Genomic DNA, 13,332 nt, shown 5'->3' on the forward strand with positions numbered 1-13,332 from the left:
TCACTACTCAGAATTTTATCTCATTTTACGAATATTTTTTTCCCATTTTTTTTCATTTTCCCTTTAATTTTGTTTATGACATCTTGTGAAGTCTTATATGCTTCTTCATTTAGGTCCTATACATCTTATGTTAAGTTTATTCCTAACTGCTTTTATGTATTTTGGTTTCTCACCTAGGAGATTTTTTAAAATTCTGAGTTTCAGTGAATTATTTTCAGACGGTCGCTCGTCTTGAAATTAACATAGTTTCTTTTCCTGCCTTCTTTATAAAAAGAAGGTATTTATTTATTTGTTTATTCAGGCCTCACCGCACGGCTTGTGGGACCTTAGTTCCCCGACCAGGGATTGAACCCGGGCCTGGGCAGTGAGAGCGCTGAGTTCTAACCCCTGGACCACCGGGGAGTCCCGTTTTCCTGCCTTCCTGCCACGCCTCCCCGTGTCTCTCCTTGTTTGGCAGGGTGGCCCGGCCTTGTCTAAGGCTGCTGGTGGTCATGGGCGCCCCCCCTGTGTCCCTGACTTCGCTGAGAGCACCTCACCTCCTCACCGTGGAAAGTTCACTCTCGCCTCTTAGTCTGCATACGGACTCCTGACGATGTTAAATATCTAAGCTTTATTTCAAGTTTGTGTTTTTGGCAGAAATGAATGTTGAGTTTCTCTCAAATATCTTAGTTTGGTTTTCAGGAGGATCGCATGCCCTCCTTACTCCACCCCACCTCCCTGCCTTTGGCTGCTCATGTTTTTTATTTATTTTAACATCTGGTATTTAACTGTTCCTGAATTTCTAAAATACACCCTGTTTGTTAAAAGGTCTGATTGGAATCTGCTAATTCCAATCTGCTCAATAATCTGCTTTTATTGAGCGACTGTGCGTCTCTGTCTAACCAACATCAGTCTGGTTTGGTGTCAGGGTTATACAGCTTCATAAAAGGTGTTGGTAAACTCCCTATTTCTTTTCTTTTTTTAAAGAATAAATTTATTTATTTATTTTTGGCTGTGTTGGGTCTTCGTTGCTGTGCGTGGGCTTTCTGTAGTTGCAACGAGCGGGGGCTACTCTTCATTGCGGTGCGCGGGCTTCTCATTGCGGTGGCTTCTCTTGTTGCGGAGCACGGGCTCTAGGCGCACGGGCTTCAGTAGTTGTGGCACTTGGGCTCAGTAGTTGTGGCTCGTGGGCTCTAGGTGCGGCTCGTGGGCTCTAGGTGCATGGGCTTCAGTAGTTGTGGCTCGCGGGCTCTAGAGCGCAGGCTCAGTAGTTGTGGTGCACGGGCTTAGTTGTTCCGTGGCATGTGGGATCTTCCCGGACCAGGGCTGAAACCTGTGTCCCCTGCATTGGCAGGTGGATTCTTAACCACTGTGCCACCAGGGAAGTCCAAACTCCCTATTTCTGAAGGCAGGGAGTATTTTAACAGGATGAGAATTATCTGTCTGCTCCCAGGAAGTTCCACGTCTTTGCCTAGAAAATCATATGAGTACATCCTCTCTGAAAGGAAATAAAACTTTTCTACCTTTTTCTCAGTTTTGTGCAGATCTTGTTTTTTCTTGAATCACTTAAGCTTTTTATTTTTTTTAAGGTCCCTAGTAAATCATTTATTGAGTTTTAGAAAAATTGTTAGAGTGGAGATAAAAATAGTGTTTTAAATAAATCTGTTGTGTTTCCTTCCTCGTGTCTAGTTTCCCTGTTTTATGTGCTCTTTTTTTTGTTAGGCTTGCCAAGACTGTATTTTATAATTTTTCCTTAGACGTCTGTCTTGAATTTATCATTTGATTGTTTTCATGTTTTCTAAGTGAAGAATTTAAGATATTAATTTCTATTACCTTTGGTTTGTTTTGTGGGGTTTTTTTTTCTCATTTCTTGAGTTAAATTCTTCACGTCTATTTGTTCTTTCTTGCTTAACAGTAAAAACCACATAATGGCATGAATTGGCCTGTTACTGTTGCTTTACCAAGGTCTCTTGCGCTTTGATTTGTTGTAATGTGTTTTTTCTTGCTACGAATATTGAAACTATGGTTTTTATTTTCTTTTTGATCCAAGAGTAATTTTAGAGAAGTTTTTTCATTTCATAATATTGATGCTTTTGTTTATCCATTTGTTAATGAAAAAGCTTTAATTGAGGAGTTGGGAAAGATCCTGGCTTTATAATTCTGTACCGTGGACTTCAAGGCTTCCGTTTTGGCCAGTGTTACTTTCTAAAAACGTTCGTGGGGTGCTGCATAGGTTGGCTCGCAGGTTGTCCTACCATCCGCTGAGTGGGTCGGATCCCTTATAGCGGGAGCCCTGAAGTCCAGTGCTGCCAGGGGCCTGGGATCACGGCGACGGCCTGTGTGCAGGGATGCTGTGGTCTGGGCGGGGTCTGGTGAACGCGGCAGCGCAGGCCGGTTGGAACGGGGCCCCGCGAGGGCACAGGTGTTAAGTGTCCCTAAAGTTCGGGACCTGGGTCTGCCCTTGGGTCTCCGATGCCGCCAGTTGCCCGGCAGAGCCTCGTCTTCCCACCTGCTCGCTCTGGTGAGGACCGGCAGGGCTCGTGTGTCTCGGAGCCTCGCTGCACTCCTAGCAGATGACGGCGTTTCGCTCACGAGGGTCTGTGGCTTGTGTCGTCCCTGGGGAGGGCACGTGCCGTCCTCGGGCAGTAGCGCTGTGGTGGGGGGCACACCCGGGGACCCTCAGGCCCGGCGGAAGCCCAGCTCACACCCGGACGGTCGCTGAGACCAGCGCCCCTGTCTCTGCCCGGCTGCCGGCTCCGGCTTGCTTCTCCCGGGCTCGCGGCGAGCGTGGACGAGGCGGCGCCCGGGTGCAGGGCCGTGCGCCTGACCTTCGGCGTGTTCTCCTGATGCCCGCGCGCTGCAGTTGGCACGCCTCCCTTCTCAGTGGCTCTGCTCGGCCTCTCCCTCACGCAGACCTCTGCCGCTTTACGCTTCAGTTCCTGCCTCGCCCGCAGCGTTGGGTTTTCTTCCGTTTTGACCTGATGTGAGTCCGTGTCTTTAACTGAAGAATTTGGCCCGTCGATGGCTCTGCCGGCTCTCCCAGCATCTGCCCTTATGTCGGCCGTGCCCGTGCTCCTGGCCCCGTCCCATGCTCCTGGCCCCGTCCCGTACTCCTGGCCCCGTCCCGTGCTCCTGGTCCCGTCCGTCAGGAGCTCTGCCGGCCTCTCTCCCGGCTGCGCGGCCCCTGCGTTGTCTGGAGGGCTCGCGCTCTCCCTCGGCCTCTGTTCTCTGCGCTGGCCGGCCGGCCCACCAGAGAGGAGCTTCAGTGATTTGTCACGTCCTTGCCTCTTGGGCCTCGACCCTCGTTATTTGTGTCCCCCTTGCCAGCGCCCCTTCGTTTCCGTTACCCGTTCACCCCCAGTCCTCACGGAGTCATGCTTTCCTAACTAATAAGAGCGCAGAGCAGATCCCGTCCGACAGTTTACTTCCGTTCTCTGCCAGGCCTTGCAGAAGTGCTAGATCCGTGTATCGTCCCCACCAGTACTGCCCCAACACGCTCACGTGCGCACACACACACAAACACACGCACACACACGGACAGAGACACACACACAGACACACGTGCACACAGACACAGGCACACACATGCAGAGACACGCACACATACACACGTGCACACACAGACACACACACAGAGACATGCACACACAGAGACATGCACACGCACAGAGACAGCCGCACACACGCGCGCGCACACACACACACAGAGATGCACCCACACAGAGACACACAGACACGCACGCACACAGACACACACGCACTGTCTTAAGCCTCTCTTGCCTTTCCTGTGGAGGACAAGAGTCTTCTCCAGCTTCAGTATCTATTCCCCTAAAACAGGCTGAGTGGGTGCTTCCCTCTCTGCTCTTGGATTGGACGGAGCCCTTCCAGCTAGAGGGTCAGTGGCCAACACGGTGCAGTGATCTTCCGGTCTCAGGGCAGCGGCCCCGGGCTGGCTGGAGCTCAGCCCACCAGGGAAGCCCACAGTGCTTTATCCTGTGTGTTGAAGGCACTCCAGCCAGGCTGGCGCCACAGCCCCCTTGGTGCTGCCCGCTGCCCTGCCAGGGAGCAGAGCTGTCACTGTGGACAGGGCCCCTGATGCCACCACCAGCGTCCTGAGAACCGCCGGGCCGAGCCGCACGCGCCCCTTTCCGGAGCAGCAAGCGCTCTGTCGTGAGCGCTCTGCACGCCTGGGCCCGCTCTGTGTTTCTCCGTCGCAGGACGGGTGTGAAGGTCAACTCACCTCTGGGAGGTCTCTCTTTCCCTTGGCCCTTTGATGTGTTTTCTCTTTGTTTGGACATTTCATTTGAGATGTGTTGTGGGCTGCAGATTCCAAAGTTTGTCTTTCATCCGGTCAGTGATAGCCTGGTCCTTTCTCATGCTCAGGGTTTTTTTTGTTTTTTTTTTTATTGATTGATTGATTGGTATGTTGGGTCTTCGTTTCTGTGCGAGGGCTTTCTCTAGTTGCGGCGAGCGGGGGCCACTCTTCATCGCGGTGCGCGGGCCTCTCACTATCGCGGCCTCTCTTGTTGCGGAGCACGGGCTCCATGCGCGCAGGCTCAGTAGTTGTGGCTCACGGGCCCAGCTGCTCCGCGGCATGTGGGATATTCCCAGACCAGGGCTCGAACCCGTGTCCCCTGCATTGGCAGGCGGATTCCTAACCACTGCGCCACCAGGGAAGCCCCCATGCTCAGGTTTTAAAAGGAATATTTTTAATATACTCCGTGGTCCTCTACCCAGACTCCTGTCCTTCCTCATACGGTTTTAAATACGTATATTTTTACATATACATTAGATATTATGGCCCGTTATTTCATTTGCAATTAGAACCCTTTAAAAACAAAACCTAGCGACATCTTTACCTTAAGAAATTGGTCCTACACGTTGTTGTTTTAAGCGTTATTTTGATCTGCTTATCTTTTGTTTTGTGGAGAGTCGCTGTTTCTGATCTTGCTTATTTTCCCACGTCTTTCTGCCCCGCGAGACAGATGACCGATGATCCAGTGAGGTCTTGGTGCTGCTGAGGGCGCAGAGGGTGGTTCGAAAAGTCCGGGCTACAGTCCTCCCCCTTATCCCTGGTTTTGCTTTCCGTGGTTTCAGTGACCCCACGGTCAACAGTGGTCTGAAAATACCCACAGTACAATGAGACATTTAGAGAGAGGGGAGACCACCTTCACATAACTTTTATTCCTGTATATTGTTATAATTGTTCTATTTTATTATTAGTTACTGTTGTTAATCTCTTACTGTGCCTGATTTATAGATTAAACTTTATCAGAGGTATGTGTGTGCAGGAAAAAACACAGTATATGTAGGATGTGGAACTGTCCTGGGTTTCAGGCATAAGGGGGGAACGACTCTACTTTGCTGATAAGGTAAGCCCGTCTACACAAGGAAACTGGCATTAGTAGTGGTAGTGGTGGTTTGTAATAGTGATGACGACCAGTGAATCAGCTTAAGTCCCTTCTCTTGAAGGGAAAAACATCTCCAAATTTATTACCTTCTGATAAGTAAATAGCACAATTAATCTTTTTATTGCAGGACTGTTTAGGTTTCCCCTGCTCCTCCTTTTAAAAGAAATAAAAGGTGTTTAGGTGAGCAATCCAGAGATGTGAGGATTGCGTTAACCATGTAGAACACTGGTTTTATAAGGCACCGCAGAGCGTCCCCATGAAGTATGGATTATGTGACCTCTGTTTTTTAGTAACCTACCTCGGAAGCTGAAAGTAGGGAGATTCCTGAGGTCGGGGGGTTCTGGGGGAAGCTATGTCATTGGGCATTATCCTTTCATGTATTTCTCAGAATCATCAACAGACATCTTGTACCAAGCATCTAGTTTTTGAGTTTAATTGCAAATGTTAATGAATAAATGCTCATAACCTACTTATGAATTGTAGGAATTTTGGAAAGCAAACGGCTGGACCTCGTGAAGGAGAAGACCATTAACCAGACCATTGGAAATGTCGTTTACTATGCTGCGGATTTGCCAATCTGGTGGCAGGTCCCTCAGTACGTGCTGATTGGCGTCAGTGAGATATTTGCGAGCATCGCAGGTGAGGTTTCCTTCCTGTCTGGGCGTCCGCGTCCAATCCTGTCGCAGCACGATGAAGCCCGTGCTGTTTCCTTCTTTGTTAGGCTGCGTCGAGACAGAAACAGCACAGTGCTTGGTGGGTGCTGGCGGGCACTTGTGGTGCAGAATGTGAATTGGTGAGGAAAGAGCAGTGCTACGGCTGAGGCTCTCCTTTCTTGGTGTAAAAGGATCCCCAAGACATCAACGTGCAGTTCACCTACCGTAGAGGGTCCGCAGGAGAGAGGCTAGAAGAAGGAAGACCCCCCGTAGGGGCTGCCTGGCACCTGCTAGTAACCGAGCAGCCCTGCAGGCCTGCCGCCACGGCCGGGCCTCGGGGGTCCCTCGCTGCCTGGCTCTCTGTGTCTTCGTTCAGATTTATAAGGAAGCAAACCTAGTTTGTAAAACCTGTTCTCACAGGCCTCTCTTCCCTATTGGTGAGATCACGTGGTGACATGTGGACAAGTAAATCCTGTGCAGGCCTGTTCCCAGCTGCTGCGAGCGAGGGAAGGAGAAAATGAGTGACGCCCAGAGCGGTGGGGTTGGGAGGGCGGCGGTTCTCACCTCTCCTGCCTCCTGCAGAGCTCATGCGGGCTGGCTGATGAACTTGTGGAGGGAATAAGTTGCACGGGGTGGCCCTTCCTTTAGAGCACGGTGCAAATCTCCATGTCTGCTTATTACAGCGGTGATTCGGTTTATAGATGCACCTGCTGAAACTGTTCTCAGATTCCTTGCCTTTCAGATAGAATTCCTGAGTAGATTTCCCCATTTTAGTGTAAGTACTTTGTGTGCAAACTCCCGTTAGTTGAGAATGTAGGCAAATTTTGCTTCTTCAGACTCTTTCCATGAGGAATGAGAAATTCCAAGAGCTGACAAGTCAAATGCTGCCTTCAGGGGTGAGGGCGGGAGGTGACTGGCCACCTCCCGGAGTCTCTAGGGGCTGTGACCGCAGGAGGCGAGCAGCCAGCCCGGTGCGGTCTCAGAGCCGCGCCCAACAGCCCGGGGGTCCGAGGGCAGCGGCACGGGCACCCCGCTCCTCTCCCAAAACGCCCTCCTTTTCTTCCCCAGGCCTGGAATTCGCGTACTCGGCCGCCCCCAAGTCCATGCAGAGCGCCATCATGGGCCTGTTCTTCTTCTTCTCTGGCGTCGGGTCCTTCGTGGGCTCGGGACTGTTGGCGCTGGTGTCCCTCAGGGCCATCGGGTGGATGAGCAGCCACACGGACTTCGGTGAGGCCCCCCTCGCGGCCCCGCTCCCCATCGTAGGCAGTGACCAGCGCCCCCGGCCTGCCCCCTGCGCCCCGTCAGACCGCCCGCCTCCCCTCGTTTACCCACGTCCCTGGTGGTCTCCTGGGCACGGGTGGGCCTCTCCTGCCCCAGGTCGGCCTCCACCAGCGGCCGTGTGGCTGGTGCTTTCTCGGCGCGTCGGTGATGAGTAGACTGACCCTCCCACCTTCAGGTCCAGCACTAGTTTTATTTTAATATGAGGCAAATAAAATCTGTATCACAAACTTCCCTTCATTTATCGGGTTGGCCAGAAAGTTTGTTCGGTTTTAAGTAAAGCCACGTTTTTCATTTTCATGAAGAACTTTATTGAACAACGTATTCACTAACCTAACGAACTTTTTGGCCAACCCAGTATCTTATTTTCGTATTTTTTTTCTTTTCCTGATGGTACCTTTTAATTTCCTGCTGTTAAAAAAAAAAAGAGAGAGATAAGTTGCCTTGTTAAAAACAAGTATTACTCATTATCAATCATAATGGGATTTTGCAGCTAATACCAGTAGGTGGCATCTTGAGCAAAATCACTCCCGAGAGATGAAAGCTTTGCTGTTTCCGTATTTATGATAGCCTTTAAACAGACCCAGGAGATGGAGGTGTGTTTCTTCTTTGTATGTTTTACCAGTAAAAACCACCATGTTGCTTTTCCTTGTATAGGCATGTGGCGTTTGCCGTCCCCTGTAGAAGGAGCGGCAGGTGTGATCCCAGATTCTGTGGCTTCTCTGTGCTCAGTACCCCCTGGGTACTGAGCCACTTGTAGGTTCTAAATCCCCTTGAAAATCTGGCGAAAGCGTAGAGGCTGTTCTCCAGAAATTGCAGAATTCCAAAAGCCCTCCCATGATTCAGTTAAAATTCCCGTCTTGAGGGGGGCGTTTCGGCCCAGAGACCCCTGATGCAACTTCCAGAACTGGAGCCCCTGCCGCCCCCGGGCTCCATTGGTGATGTGTCCAGCTGGTGCGGCTGTGAGAGCCACTGGTGTGCGGGGCAGGCCTTCCTGGCTGTGCTGAGGAGGGGCTGTGCCCATTTCTCCTGCCCCTCGGAGGGTAAGTCCAGGTACACAGGGTTCTGGGAGTTCTCCTGCGCTCTTGCTGTCACGTAATCTGTTTTGTACGTGCGACAGACCTCCTTCAAAGAAAGACTTGTTATAGGGACCACACCTCGGTAGTTCTTAAGATACAGATTCTGTTTTTTTACTCTCACGTGTATCTTAAAGGATCGATTGGTTTTTGTCATTCTCATTGCTTTCCAGTGATTTAATCCATCCCCCCCCCTCCAGCCATTACTAATTTAATAACTGGTAGTTTACCTGTCACTCATCCTTTACTTCTGACAGGTAATTGTAAAACTTTTCATTGTGAGGTTTATGTCCAGTATTGATGCACGTGGCACACGTGGCCAGATGCTGGACTTGGATCCTGTTTGTTGTGCTATTTTCACGAGAGAGAAGCGCCTTGTCGTGTGTCCTGGATCGGCTGCCCTGTACACGAGTGCAAGGTGGCCTCTCCTTGTTTTCCCTCAGTCCCTTCTGCCCGGAGCCCCGTGTCCAGTGATGTGAGAGGACGTGGCAGGTCGGCTCCCGCTCGTTAGGGGCAGGTGGCTGTCATGGGCGGTGGTTTGGAGAGAGACTGGGACAGGTGACACCTCCTCCCCCTGCCCCCCAGTCCTTGTTCCTGTCGGAGGAGCAGCAGGTGTGATCCCAGATTTCACGGCTTCTCTGTGTCCTGGGCTCTCCCCGCTCTGCCCTTCGGCAGGTCTGCCTGCATTAGGGCTCAGGCGGCAGTGGGGTGGGCTCAGGCGGCAGTGGGGCTGGCTCAGCATTTCCTGACTGACACGTGGATAACTTCCTGCCAGGTTCCAGGACCACATCTGAAGGAAGCGTCCCCAGATTCTCACCTCGTTGTTTTCCGCTCTCCCTGTCCTCCCCAGGCCTGCTTGTCCTCATTATTATTATTATTCAGATGGGGGGTCACATCCGTACTGTGAAGGGCACTGGTCTCAAGTGCACAGCTTGGTGTGCATTTCATCCAGATCAGAATGCAGGACGCGGAAGGGTTCCTTCTGTCCTTTCTGAGTTAAGCCCTCGGCCCCCAACAAGATGAACTCTGTTCTGACATCGGCCCTGCTGAGTCCTGTGGCCTCTCTCGTCCTCTGCCGTGACCGTGGCCTTTCACTCAGCACTGAGTTCTCAGGGTCATCCCAGTGATTGGTTCTTTGTTATTTCTGCGGAGTATCCGTCGTACGAATAAGTCAGAATTCATTTATCTGTTCTGCGTGTGGGTGTTCGTGGGGTCTCCAGTTTGAGGCTGTCACAAATAAAGCAGCTGGGAATGTTCTTGTGCATATGTTTGGGGGACACATGAAGCTTGTTTATTGGGGTCCAGGAGTCTGTCTGATCAAATATGAAACACCCAAAATTTACCGTCTTTATATGCAGTTACCTTCTGCCTGTGAAGAGGCCCAAGAGAGTACAGGGTGATCACTTCTAGGTGGTGGACCCAGTTCTGAATACCCTTCCTAACACCAGACTGCGACCGGCCCTGGCAGGGAAAACACCGTGTACGGTTTGCTCGGCCTGCCCGCTTTGAGCTTTGCAAGTTGTAAATGACTCTTTAGTTTGGGAAGATGGATGTTTCAGAGCTGGCGCTTAGAACGGCGTGATTGGTGTTGTGACGACAGCCTTGCTGCGGTGCCACCAACCAGCACTGCAGCGCTGGCGTCTGCAAACCAGGGTCCGGGGTGGACCGGGGTCTCCGTGACCAGGGTGGAGCCCGGTCGCAACGAGGACCAAACCGCTGTCTCAGCTCTGTGACCCCTGCTGAATAAACAGCACGGTCAGGTAGAAACTCTCGTGTTACTGGATCTCCCCCCAAAGCAGTAAACTTACGAAATCGTTGTCTTCTACAGCCTGAAGGAGTGAGAATTCTTTAAAAACATGCGAGTGCTTATTATACAAACATGTGTATTATATCTGTTCATTAGTTCTGTTAAATACAAGCAGTGTTAAGCATCTGATTTTAATGAGTATACGTTCAGGCAGAAAAAGGAAGCTCCAGAATAACCCAGCTTGACAGAGACCTTCAGAGGAGAGGAAGTCTGGCATCTTAAATAAGCCAGTGGGAGATGCTTTTGAAGCCGGTCAGAGAGCACAGCCGCTTTCTTCCTAAGACGCCAGCATCCTCTAGAGGCGCTGCTGACGAAACGCCCCTCCCTGCTCCTCTGTTCGGCAGTGTGTCCGACCAGCGGCGTCAGCGGTCCACCGTTCCAGGGCTGTGGCGACGGCCGTCTGTTGGGAGCCGGGGTGGCACGCTGTGTGCGGCTCTGGTGTCCTTACACACAGCCCTGCGTCTCCACGCCGCGCGGCCGCTTCTCAGGGGACAGACGGCAGGTTTACAGCCCTGGTGGCCCCGGACCTACGTGTGGACTGGGGCTCCTAACGGGGCCTGTGAGGGGGAGGCGGCCGCGTGGCCCGGGTGCCGTTTCCACATTTGACAGGCGGGGAACCTGGTCCCCGAGACCCAGACGCCGGGGTCTGAGCCTCCCTGGTGGAGCGCCGCGGTCCGCGCCCCTAACCTCCGCCGCCTCGGCACTGGTCGGGCACCGAGCAGAGCCTCGCACGTAGCGCGCCTCGCGTGGTGCTCGGGGCAGAGTCGGCCGTTCGGTGTGTCAGCTCTTAGGGTGAAAGCAGGCGCCTGTGTCTCAGCCTGCAGCCTGAAGTTTTTAAGGAGAAATGCGAAAAGCAAGCTGTGCGTCCCCCTGGCGCGTGGAGTGCGCGTCCAGCCGTCTGTCCCGGCCTGTGACGGTGCTTTGTTTGAGGTCGGGTGACGACGCGGGAGTCCAGCACTCACACCTGACGTGACGTCCAGGCTGCGTCCTGGCCCGATGCGCGCGCGGTCTTGGCACGTGTGCAGACTGCAGAACCAGGCGAGGAGGGCCATCCGCTGCAGGATCTGGCGTGGAGACCGTGGGGGGCTCCTCCTCATGTGGGGAGCAGGAGGCCCCAGCCCAGAGCCCGTGTTGAGACGCAGCTGACTTCTCAGTGGCTTTGGAAACAAAGCACTTGTGTATTTTGAATTAGGGGTAGGATTCTTTTCTCTCTTTTTTCTCTTTTTATTTTATTTTATTTTATTTTATTGTATTTTTGGCTGTGTTGGGTCTTCATTGCTGCGCGCGGGCTTTCTCTAGTTGCGGTGAGCAGGGGCTACTCTTTGTTGCGGTGCGCAGGCTTCTCATTGCGGTGGCTTCTCTTATTGTGGAGCCCGGGCTCTAGGGTGCGCGGGCTTCAGTAGTTGTGGCACGCGGGCTCAGTAGTTGTGGCTCGCGGGCTCTAGAGCGCAGGCTCAGTAGTTGTGGCGCACGGGCTTAGTTGCTCCGCGGCATGTGGGATCTTCCTGGACCAGGGCTTGAACCCGTGTCCCCTGCGTTGGCAGGCGGATTCGTAACCACTGTGCCACCAGGGAAGGCCTTTTTTTTCCTTTTTTAATGACCACAGTTAAAAGTCACCCTGACCTTCGTAGGAACCAAGTTAAATACATAAAATCTTTTAAACTCTCTCTCTAAGTGCAGCTTCCGTGCTGCTTTTTCTTTTCTTTTTTCTAGGCAACATCAACGGCTGCTATTTGAACTATTACTTTTTTCTTCTGGCTGCTATTCAAGGAGCTACCCTCCTGCTCTTCCTTATTGTTTCCGTGAAATACGACCTGCAGCGGTCTAGAGCAAACGGCACGCCCGCCAGCAGGAGGACCTGATGCTCCTGCACCCCCGTCAGGTCTGTTGGACGGACAGATGGACGGACAGATCCGTGGGAAGGTGCTCTGGGGGCTCGGAGAGCAAACAGCTGACTTCCCTAAAACTTGCATGGTGCTGGGGTTGGTTCCTTCTTTTCCCCCCCGGCGGCCTAGGTAAGTGCCTTCCTGTGGTTGAGCCCTGCTAAAGGCCCCTGGTCACCCTGCAGCTGGTTTGCCCTCTGACAGACACCTGCTGCCGCGGCTTAAAGTCTCGGGAGACGACGCCCGTGCTGGTTGGCTTCCCGGTGTGTCAAACAGACCTCGTCCTCTCCTTCCCACAGGACACGCTCTCGCTTTCTTCTCCTCTGATGAATAAACATCTGTTTGTGTTGAGGAAGGGGAGGGTTTGTTAAGAAATAGAAGTGTGGTCAGGTGCTGCCGAGGGTTTATAGGAGAGTCCCGTTGATGGTTTGTCTCCTGAGCCACAGGTCTTGCCCGTGCGGGTCCTCGGCACAGGCGGCCGGTGGCTGTGTTCCGTCTGCCGCTTCACGTAACGCTGAGCGCTTAAACCGTCGCCATTGCTTTCTTGTTGCTCTCTCCTTAGGAGCATGATGTTTCATTAAAAACTATTTAAGACCGTGTGTTCCATCTCGACCTGCAGAGCAGCCTAACGCATGTTTTAAACCTTGCCTGGTCAGTCCTTGTGTACAGTTTCATTCTGGTACCGTCGAGACTAAAGACCCACCACGGTGGGTGGAAGGAAACCCCTCTTCTGAACAGCACTGGTGTGATTGGAGACGGTGGGGAGTGTTCACTGTGAACCGGAGCTGTCCGCAGTCACCGACTCTGGTTGTGTTGTACGCGACATGGGGGTTCTCATTTTGTCTAATAAACTGTTGTCTGTTTGTTGCTGTATTTTTGGTATAATTTTATTATAAAAAGCACCTCGAATATGAGACCCACTGGCTCCTTCTCTGCGTGGTCTGTCCACAGTCGTCGTGTATTTGCGTTTACGTGTGGACGTCATGAGCGTTCCTGGACTGTCACAGGGTAAAGGGTCCTGGGTCAGGAACTGACAAAAAGTCACAATAAAATACCTGTTCCTGATGCAGACCTTTGATTTCTCTAGGAGAGTGATTCTTGAGCCTGCTCTGTATTAAAATATAATTTTATGTTTGGGGAAAACAGAAAAACAAACGCAAACACCCTGCTCGTTTTGGTTTATCTTGTTGTTGTTGTTTTTAATACAAAGTACAGAAAAACACAAGGAGGTCGTGACTGGTGGGG

At 52.0% G+C, this 13,332-nt stretch overlaps 1 protein-coding gene across 2 annotated transcripts in view; it reads left to right on the top strand.

The window, feature by feature from the left end:
- The window catches only part of SLC15A4 (solute carrier family 15 member 4), a 28,450-nt gene extending 15,449 nt beyond the window's left edge, over positions 1-13,001 (top strand). For both annotated transcript variants that reach the window (XM_068563355.1, XM_068563356.1), the window contains 3 exons: positions 5,874-6,029; positions 7,112-7,270; positions 11,918-13,001. In XM_068563355.1, coding sequence (XP_068419456.1) covers positions 5,874-6,029; positions 7,112-7,270; positions 11,918-12,066 — 464 coding nt within the window. In that variant the 3' untranslated portion in view covers positions 12,067-13,001. The remainder of the gene's footprint in view (positions 1-5,873; positions 6,030-7,111; positions 7,271-11,917) is intronic.
- The last annotated feature ends 331 nt before the right edge of the window (positions 13,002-13,332 follow it).

Source organism: Eschrichtius robustus, chromosome 14 (assembly GCF_028021215.1).
Source record: "Eschrichtius robustus isolate mEscRob2 chromosome 14, mEscRob2.pri, whole genome shotgun sequence".
Classification (NCBI taxonomy): Eukaryota; Metazoa; Chordata; class Mammalia; order Artiodactyla; family Eschrichtiidae; genus Eschrichtius; species Eschrichtius robustus.